The sequence below is a fragment of the Temnothorax curvispinosus genome, unplaced genomic scaffold, assembly GCF_003070985.1.
Source record: "Temnothorax curvispinosus isolate PA1 unplaced genomic scaffold, ASM307098v1 QBEX01009046.1, whole genome shotgun sequence".
Lineage (NCBI taxonomy): Eukaryota > Metazoa > Arthropoda > Insecta > Hymenoptera > Formicidae > Temnothorax > Temnothorax curvispinosus.
Window position 1 is genome coordinate 6,988 of NW_020218826.1, and position 11,448 is coordinate 18,435.

Sequence of the window (11,448 nt, forward strand, 5' to 3'; positions counted from 1 at the left end):
AGTGATGTACGTATATAATTATATCTAAAACATTTTTTCTAGTGTACATATTTTTTCTATCTTAAAAAATACAAAATTATTATTAAAATGTAACTGTATATACACAATTGATATACGTATAAAGGAAAGAACACATTTTTTTCCGAGGCAGGTGTAAATAATGATTGATATAAATACAAAAAAAAGCAATGAAATGTATCGTTATAGCAGTATCCAAATTATAAATATACAAGTTTTCAAGAAAATTATTTACACAATTATTTTTTTTGTACAAAAATCAAATTATTCTGAAAATTTTTGACATAACAATACGCTAAACTTATTAAATTTGTCTAATAAATAATAAATTATATACATGCATTAATTACTGTGCTTGGCTCTTAGTGCCAAATTAGTTTACGTTATTTTATTTTATTCAAGAAAATCTTCATATTTTTTTTATTAGTCAATATTTGTACATATGTTTGTCACAGAACTCTTGAAAATTACAAAGAAAGATTCCGAGTGCTAATACAGTACAAAGTATAATTAATGTAATTACAATTCTAATTACATGCTATTTGAGGGACAAATAAATTTTCCTAAATATATTTCTTTGTCTCTCTTGTCACTAGATGTACATCACTTCGATACAACAATATACTACAACTAATATTTAATTTAAAAAAATTGTACGGATATTAAAAAAAAGGATATTATTATTATTAATAATTATACAGAGATTTTCCGCAAAGTTAATCAAATATCTCGAAAATTTCTAAGAAACATGATTTAAAAAAAGTAATTTCTGTGTCATTTCTCAGAAAAAATTTATTTTTACACTCTTATCTGTTATATACTAAAAAGCTTTCATAGAAATTTTAAAACATTTGATCAATCACACGTAATTTCACGAATAACAATTATAAATACGAAATGATCAATATAAAAGATAGTTCATAAAAATAATGATTTATATTTTATAAACATTAAAATGAAAAGTATTTTTACACTAAATATTTTATAATTTAGTGCAAAGAAAACAAAACATTCTTATGCATAAAATGTTTTATAAAATATATCAATATAGAAAAAAAAAAATAAAATGTATAATATTTTGATTAGAACACTGCAAAGAAATGGTTCAGTTCTGCTTTATAAAAAATTATCCTAGAAAAAGACGAAATATGTAAATACTTTTTGCACGCTTTAACAAAACTAATCTAGGTATCATTCTAGACATAAACTACGAAGTAATCGCTCGGAGTAACAATGCATCTCCCTATTGGATAACTTGAGGCATTCACATATAAACAAGTATGAGTTGTACATCGCTGGAATTTTCTTCTTAACAAAGAAATTACGATATCTGCTGCACGTCTTTTCAACACAAATGCTGAAATATATAAACATTACATTTTATTTTGTATAATATCCTATCTTCTACAATACAATTATATGAAATAAATATATACGGTTGTGGTTCTCTATGAGATATCTCATATTATCTTTTTGTTTCCCATCACATACTAATATAATAAGATAATATTATAAACAAAATAAGAATAAATATTAAATATTAGAATATATAAATACAGGAATATTCGCGTGCGCATAAGGGCCTCCGCACAATAAAATATCTTCCTATGTCTGTGATATAAAAATATTCAACGTTTCACTAAAATTTTATTAATGCTACTAGAGTATGTCTGCCTTGATAAGATGCAAATTAGAAAAATAAAGTGATAAAAATAAATTTGATCAGTTGGTAAGAGATATATATACATCTCCGCGAAGCCGAAGTTCTCCATATAAATTGTGGAGAATTATTTACAAATGTATTATTTTATAGAATTGAAGAATACAAGTATTCTTTTGATAGTACACAAATGCTGAAATGGCAATTTTATACTTACATTTTTGAACTAAAAAATAAACAACGATGAAAATGCCAAAGTTGAGCTCATTAAAGCCGGTTCTACAATACGTCGCAAACAATGGCAACTGCTAGTTGAAAAGTGTTATTTCTGATTGCCGATTGCCAGTTACTGTCGCCAAAAAAGTTAAAAGTTTGTTAACTCTCTCTTGACAACCGCAATTGACAAGCGCAACGTGGAAATAACACTTTTCAACTAGCAGTTGCCATCGTTTGCGACGTATTGTAGAACAGGCTTAAGTAAAATAAAGAAATAGGAGAAAATGAGAGAAGGGAGTAATAATATGATTTAATTGAAAATTAAGTTCGGAAAAAATGGAGATATTATCATGTACTTACCATGCTAAGTTTATTACTGGGGGCGTTGGTCGAAAATCGATTTCATCAAAGTACATGATAATTAAGTCGCAGAGCTTCTTGAAATATTTTTTTATTTCCATAGATAAATCCACACTTCGGATGCACTTGAGCAGAAGATTATACCTGTTATCGCAACATATTGTGCTAACAATATAATTCATGGAGCACAGATTTCTCAGTAGGATGCGACGAATTTCTTCATGTTTGTCGCACGTCGCCCGGTTTGCGACAGATAATCCGACCATCACGAGTCCGAACAGCAATGATAAAAATGCGTTTCTGTGAAATCTCTCTACATACATGACGGCGATTTGCGACGCTTCGGCGGTGATGCGCATTACATTTTCGTAGGCCGTTATCTCGTTGGCCCAACCGAAATGATACCAGAATGTGAATATCAAGCCAGACACGTATATTATGTGCTCCTCGTTGGTGCAATGCAACATCATGTGGCGTAAAAAAGCCTCTCGATCGAGGTTGAAGGTTCGCACATAAGCGCGCAACTTGAGATGACATCGCGGATCCGTGCGCAATCGTTGATACACAACAAAGCAACGTTTCTCGTATTCTTGGATTATTTCTAGTACGTTCATCGGCCGCATTTTGTGCATATCGAGTGGTTCCACATGGTAACCAATTGCGAATAGCAAATTTTTATGTATTCCTGTCCACACATTCGTTCCGCGCAGATACCATATTATATCATTTATACATTGCATTCGTTCACGTATCTCTTCTTTTGTAAAACTTTTGTTGCATCTTCTTAGCACTGATGCCGCCTTGATCAACACTATTATTAGTAATACGAAATTAGTTTTGGGCGTGCAAATTCCAGTTTTCAATATAAATAGTATATGTGACAGAATAATATACACATTAGTCTTCTCAAAATAGCTATTATTCAGATAAGGAATGTAGATTTCGTTCATTAAATCATCCGCAGATATTACCTGTAAACAAATTTAGAAATAAAAAATTAAAGTGGAATTCTAACAGAGTAAAAATTAAAGAAAATATATAGAAATGGGCAGATAAAATAACACGTGAATTTCAATCGGCGTTAACAATATAAAATAGAATAATATTTTATTGTAATAATAAAATAAGAGAAATGATTTCCGCCATTCAAGCTCGATTAACAAGTGCAAATTTTCATTGAACAGATAGTTATTTAAATATCTTTAACAACCAGATCTATTATCTGTTTAATTATTATCCAATTTGAATAAAAATATAACTTATTACAAAAAGCTCAATATTATATAGAATACATAAAGCAATATATTAAATATTTGTTTTAATAAAAAAATTTGTATCTCTTATATAAATAATTATTATAAAGACATTAACCTATCAATTATCAGAAATATTTAGAAAATGGAACACTCTAAATAAATAATCGAATAGAAATTTTTGATGTATAATTATATATAAAATATGTATGTATATTTTTTCTTCTTCGTGTATAATCTTTGTACATATATATATACATATATATATGATACACAATAAAAATAATTGAAAAGTAATTAGAGATAAATGCATTCGTATTGTTTTATTATAAAAAATAAAATTGCGTTCAAGTATTTTATGTATAATCGTATATAATTATATACATATAAGAAACTCTTTCCCGGGTATCTTTGAAAAAGTTCGTTATACGAATGAAATTACTCGTGCAAATGTTTCGCAATTTTAGAAAAAAAAATAATGTATCAATGTATGGCATAATATGCTGTTTCCCAAAACCCCGAATCACTACTAGAATATAATATGAGTGCAGAAAATTTAAATTTTTACTAGAATTTTATCTAAACATTCGATAAAAATTTACCCCTCTAATGTTTATTTCATTGCTGTCATCTGAAATTCTATAATTCCTATTCATGCCTATTTTATTTACAACGTAATACATTACCTTAAATAAAAGAATATTATTCAAAAATGATGCAAACCGTGAGTGCCATATCATGCGCCGTTGCAAAATTATATCCTTTAAAATATGCATCAGCACATTGTATCGATCAATGAGGACTTCATAACACTCTTGCACGAAATAGGGGAAGAACATGCTTCTGGATAATTCAATATTTATCTTATATATTAGCTTGCTTAACACATCCTTCGGGTTTAACAGAATAAAAATAATCAGAGCACGTCTATCTTGACCAGACATGTCATCAGGAGGTATTGGGTACAACAAGGCATCATATGAAATACGTCGTATAAATGCATCAAGGCAACTCTCATCATACAGACATTCTAGACGTTTGTCGTCAAAGTATTCCTTTATGTATTTTACTATAATGAAGTTTATATCGGGATCTTCTAGCCGAATCAATATTTTTAATACCGATATGTAAACCCGGTGTTTTTCTGCCTCAGTATGCGGATATGCGAATATATGATGGAGATATTTGAGTATAACATACAAATCGTCAGTTTTCAACATATCTATCCTTTTATTTAGAAAATCCAACGTAGACAAGTCCCACTCTTTATACCGTTTAATCAATTCTTTTAAACCATGCGGTCTGCCTTTGGCGATGTCATTACAGAGTTCTTGAACAGTTAAAATAGACTTCTCGGATTTCCTTGAACTTGTAAGTTGCTCCAGACAGTTAAACAGAACCTCATTTGCCAAAAATTCATTCCGTTTCATGAATTTTATAAAATAGTGGCATTCCATAACAATGGCATTTTGTAGTGAGATTGTAGGGTTCTCATTATCGTTGATGTTCTCTCCGGCCATGAATTCGAAAAAGTTAATGTTCTTGATGTGTTTCAGAAGTAGAGTCTCCAGTTGCTGGTCAAATCTCATTACAATGGATTTTATTTTGTTGGCAGGAATCAAGTGATAATAATTCATTTGTTCATCACAGTTGCCGTATGTAAGCGGGAACAGTTTCGCTAGATTATGATTCTCCGAGTAACGTTCAATTTTGCTGTGCATGCACTTTCTGATACAGCGAAACAAGTTTTTCACTATAATACCATGTCGTACGTTCTTCTCCTTGGTAGATAATTCATGGGAAGTAACAAACTCATTGTTAAAACTGACGAGCCAGTCACACAACATTTCAAAATACATTGTTAATCGATTAATGCGTTTAATCACATTTTCTGATACAGTGCCTAAATGCAACCACAGGCATTTATAGTATATTTTGTAAATTAGAAGGTAATGTAAGCGTCTGGTTCGTGAGTTTTTCAATTTGCTACCTAATATGTATTTAATCGTTATTTCCAAGATCTCGACGCACAGGTCCAAAGGTATATGCACAAGCGATTCAACCAGTAAGTCCTCACAATTCGAGCACCATATTATCTATATATAAATAAATTATATTAGAAATAATAGTAATACATAACTTATAATTATTAATATAATGTATATATGTATAAAATAATAAAAAATAATGCATTATAATCCGATAGTCACAAAAACTATATGAAGTTATATGATAAAATAAAAGAGATCGTTTTTGTAATAATATTAATATTTTACAAACTATGTCAAGATTATAGTAGAAGATACGAAAATATATATAATATTTCAAGCATCTCCTACACATACGCAAATTGACTAGAAAAAAAATCAAAAATATAGTATCGGACGATAGTCAGCGTTCAATCTGCAGCGTATTCAGGATATTATTTTTATTCAGAATATTAATATGATTTTAATTATTTTTGATTATTAATTATTAATTATTAATCAGCATTATTGTAATATATAATTATTAGTAATTACCATCAGGAAGAGATAAGGTGATAAAGTAGGCCAGCAACCAACTATGTGGCCGAACATTATGTCCTTCCTGAGAAGGTGCCGCGAGGAAAAATTCGTATTCAATAGAAAATAGTTATAACACATGGTATATAATGAGATATCACTCCTTGTTTCGAAACTGCTGTACTCAACGAATAACTTAATATCATACATTTTGAATTGTAAACTGTCATTCAAAGCGTCCTTAACCGTCCTTATTATTTCGATTATGGCGTTCGGGCTTAATGTGAGACGCTTCAACTGTCTGTGTTGTAGCTCTAGCTTTAATAAGACGGTACCTATTTTGTCTATAATTCTATCTATAATCATCTTGAGCAAACCTAATAAAATAATTTTAAAAATAAGAAGATTTTAGTAGCTGATCTCAAATATGATAAAATATAAACAGACGGTAATATACATAAAACATAATATATGTTATACATATATGTATAATACAGCATTTATATAATCTTAAAAATGGAATGTTAATAAGATAAAACATACAAGAAAAGCATGTAATAATATTAATCGTAACACATATTTTTTTCTTTAATTAATGCTCCCATAAATTCCATTAAAGTAAATGCCCAAAAAACTAAAATTAAAAGTATAAACAGTTATTAAATTGCAATTAAAATTAATAGATATATAATTTCCTTCGTATTTGAAAGATTGAAATAAATAAATGCATCGCATTAATGTAAAGTAAAAAGAGTATCTAAATGCTTTCGTTCAAGTGTAAAAAATGAAATTGGATTCGCGTAAAGTTTTTTCCCTCATGTTCTTTTTCTGTAACTTATTATTTATTCATTGTGTGATAAAAAAGAAGAAGCTCAGAGCAAGTATATTTCATACTTAGCTACATCAGAACAGAAGAATATTTTTACTTTTGATTCTGAATACATAAGTTTTAAAGAAATTATAAAATTGTTATTATATAACACAATAATAATAAGAAAACAGAAACTAAAAAAGATTGTTTCTTTTTTCTCTCTATTTTTTAAGAGTCTTATAATATAACACGAATAAATTTAGATCTATTAAATTTTTGTTGTTAGGTATTAGATTTAAGAAAAATTTTTGGCATTCAAAGTTGACCTATTTTGTCGTTACAAACAATTTAATCGTCAATAAGCATTCTGTTATTCTTATCGTATATCTTGCGGAATTCCTTTATTGCTGACAACCTTACAATTAGCGAATTGCTATGATGCCTTTAAATGTATAAATTTTATTTCCATTGCATGGTATAGAATATCATCGATTTTCTGTTATTATTGTTCAAACAAAACTATGATACGCACTTGTTATATATAATAAGTAGACAGCAACAGTAATTCTGATTGACGATTAGAATATAACAGGTCACCAGCGGAATATACGTCACTAAGCAATCTGTTAGCAGCAATTCACCTCCAATATTTCAAGATTAAGAATATGCCGATTTTTGAGATCGCTCGATGCGAATGTTCGAACTTAACTAATACGATGTCGAAGACTTTCTGCCTGCCTGTGTCATGTATTTTGCAAACACATGCGACTGACTTACATGGCAGTATATGTTTCTCGACCTTGACAATGATGTATAATTCCCCTCAAGTTTAAATCAACGTAATTGATAATAAAAATTCCAGAAGTCTCTATTTCTGTCTATTTCCGAAATGTAGAATTACTATTGAAATCACAATATCAAATTCTGAAAATATGGGATTGCAAAACTTATTTTACAATTTATTTTACCGCATAGCGTATTTATGTATAACTGTAATTATAATTGTAATGTATATCGTATAAAAGTGATTTATCTATAGATATAGATATATGTGTGTGTGTATATATATATATATATATATATATATATACACACCATGTTTTAATGTTTAATTAATTACGCGAGTAATTGTATGAAAGGTCAATAACGTTTTTCTCATGTGATTAAACTCGTATTATCTGATATTACATATCAGTCTCGAATATGAGTTATAACAACAATCATTATTCAATTTGTTGCGTTAATTAACTCTACGATATATTAAGGTAGTTTTTGTCATTAGAGTTTATTCAATACATTTGTTAGGGCTATCTTTAGACGAAATATCTTAGAAATCAGAAAAGAAATATATCTTCCATCGTTGCATTCTTCAAGAAATTTATTTTTAAATTTCTTTCCTTAAAAGAAAAAATCAATAAGTTTGATATGTTTCATATCAATTAACGTCTAAAAATTTTATAACATTTAATATATTTAGTAAACTTTAGAATTCAGATTAAAAATGAAAATTATAAGTTTGATTTGTAATTTAATATTTAAATTTATTAGCAAACTTAATTCTGAATAAATTTAAAATTTCGAAGTAAGAAAAATATATTCTAAAAATAATAATTTGAAGTAAATTCTTCTTTTTTTACTAAGTTATTATTATTCATAATAATGAATTTCTTATTAAATATATAGCAATGGAACGTAAAGTTTATAGATAATCTTTTTTTAAATTTATTTTAAATTATTGTACAATTTTATACTAAATTACAAGAAAATAAGAAAAATGATATTGGACATAACAATAAGTCTAAAAACGAGATGAGGACTGCTGTCTTGCATCGTGTCTACCAAAGTTTCTTTACATGTGCAAGCCATCTGTTAAGTTTACCTTTTGACGAAACTTTGAAAGTAAACGTTGAAAGATCCGATCAATACACTCTAAACAGAAGTGACAATGCCGATTTCCTATTTAGCATGTATTTCGGCAAATAATGTATTTATTTGTTTACTTATGGCGTATGTCTAAAAGGGTATAGAACGCAATAAAAATTAAACATGTAATTGCTAAATAATTGGAATCAAATTCGTCTCGTAACTTATTTTATTAAAATTCCAATATTAAATACGACTGTGAAATAAATCCTTACGTACGTATATGAGAACAAATCTTAGATTATCGATAAATTTTATTTTTTAAGTTTAATTATAACCATAGATTTGATTAGCAGATGACAGTTTTTTTTCGTAAGCTTTATAGAAGTGCATTCCGGAGGTACTCTATTGGGCACCGTTACTAAAGAGTGGGGTTTTCTGCGAGTAAAGTTTTATATTCGCGATGCATTCGGCCAGCCAGTATTGATGATAAAGACCATCTGCTGTTTTATGTAGTGACTCAATTCTTGAGGTATTGCAACATTCCATATCTTACAAAATTTATGCCACTTATGATATTTAATTATATATATCATCATTATCATTATTTATTACACATATCATATTAACATTTTTTAAATTGTTTTTTCTCAAAATTAATTTCGAGTTTTCGGAAGATCTTTGAAAGTAAAATACAAAACTTAAGAATAAATAATAATAAATAATATAATATTACAAAACTTGGCATATGTTGCGTAAAAAGGATTTTTAGCATTGTTCGTCAATAATTAAATCCGCAGGTCAAATCTGTGGATGAGCAGCACGTCGTCGGTATGATTCGAAAACATTGGAGAGGCTTTTCTCAAGAGATGTTCAACTTTTCGGATAAATTCGGCATTAACTTTCCGCGCGATCTCGATGTGAAAATAAAAGCCGTACTGCTGGGAGCGACTATTCTAAAAAGGAGGGTCCACATTATCGAGCAAAACCGCGAGCCGAACTTCGCCGCGAACCGATCATGCGTCCACATTATCGAGCCGAACCGCGAGCCAAACTTCGTTGCGAGCCGATCATGCGTCCACATTGTCGAGCCGACGGACTCGCGCGAGGCTCGCGAACCTCGAATCGAACATCAGTGCGAACCATCGCGTACTCACCCCACGAATCTGCAAGGATTTTGATGATACGCGGTTTGGCTCGCAGTGTCCCACCAAAAGTCGGTATTCTGACGAAACATCAAAAGATGCTTTTTATGATCAGATTATACGCTTTGTCGGGTGGTAGACTGGTAGTTAAGCTTCGAGCTAGACAAATAATGACAAAAAACAAAAAGTGAACGATGAAAGAAAACGTGAGTAATTGCCCAGTCGCTGTATTTGATTCTATCCACGTATGTGCAGTCTACACGACTACTGGTAGACAAAATGGAATGGTCTGATAAAAAATGTTTAAAATTAATTAGTGATTATGAGCAGAAAAGATTATTATATACGGGACGCTAAAAATCCCGAACATTATAACAATTAAAAAAATGCATATTTATATTTACAATCGTATTTTTAACGTTGCAATATATATTATAAATTTATTGCGTATTTATCATAGAATTTAGAGTATGTTTGTGCAATATTAAATATAGTTGGTACCACTCTAAATATAGTTTTATGGTTTGAAAAGGAATTAAGCTTTGAATACAAGAAAATAATAAAAGCACGCATATGTATACACATATTTAGTCGTCTTTTCCTGTTCTCATACTTTTTTTATAAGAAGAAATAAGTAAAGAACTCGAATGTGATAGTGACATGTGCAAAAAAAAGATGACGACATTATTGGCATCTCTGCAAAAAGAAAAAGCAAAAATAAAAAAAGTATGGAAACAGGAAAAGGTGAGTGAATATATGTATATGTGCTTTTATTATTTTTCTGTATTCAAAACTTAATTCCTTTTCAAACCATAAAACAAAATTTAGAATTAATATTGCATAAACATACTCTAAACCTGTGATAAATACGCAATAAATTTATAATATATATATTGCAATGTTAAAAAATACGATTGTAAATATAAATATGCATTTTGCATACATGTATTAAGAATTTATATAAATTTTATTATAAATTTCAATACGAGATTTGACTTCAAAAAATTTTAACTCATGTTCGCGGTTCGCGATGGAGTTCGATTTGAGGTTCGTCTGCAAGTTCTGCTCGAGGCTCGGTTCGGGACTCGGTTCGCGGTTTGGCTCGATAATGTGGACCCTGCTTAAATAGTGAGTATCATGAAAATACTATAAACAATTGCTTATTTAAGAAAAGAAATACGAAAAAGAAAAGGATGGAAAGAAATATTGCTGCGAAAATAGAATATTTTATATCCAATATTAATATCAGCGTAGTTGATTGATTTTGACTGATTTTAATTAAGAAATTAAAGTCAAATTGCGAAGAAATATTTCTAATAAATATTAGTATGAATACAATTTAATTTTTAATATATAATATATTGACTTATATCTTTTAATTTTTTAGGACTGCTTGTATTTCGGAAGAGAAAGTCGAAATAGATAAATCAAACTGTTTCAATTAAAAAAAAGCGATTCGTCTATGTTAGCTTTATATGTCTATCAAAAATATTTTGTTATGTATCAAATACTTCGAAAGATTTTTAACTGTGGAATACAATAACGTAAACGAAGGAAAGCGCTGAGTATGGCGCGTGGATTCGACGTGGATGTGACGTGACTGTTTTTATCGGGCGGC

At 29.2% G+C, this 11,448-nt stretch overlaps 1 protein-coding gene across 1 annotated transcript; it reads right to left on the reverse strand.

Annotated features, from left to right (window-relative positions):
• Window positions 1–1,117: 1,117 nt before the first annotated feature.
• On the reverse strand, window positions 1,118–6,293 carry LOC112458635. The gene is made up of 4 exons (XM_025022375.1): window positions 6,030–6,293; window positions 4,194–5,603; window positions 2,255–3,225; window positions 1,118–1,375 (listed from the first exon to the last, which is right to left on the reverse strand). Exons 1-4 carry the CDS (start codon window positions 6,219–6,221, stop codon window positions 1,210–1,212), a joined length of 2,739 nt encoding a protein of 912 aa, XP_024878143.1. The 5' UTR covers window positions 6,222–6,293; the 3' UTR covers window positions 1,118–1,209.
• Window positions 6,294–11,448: the final 5,155 nt, after the last annotated feature.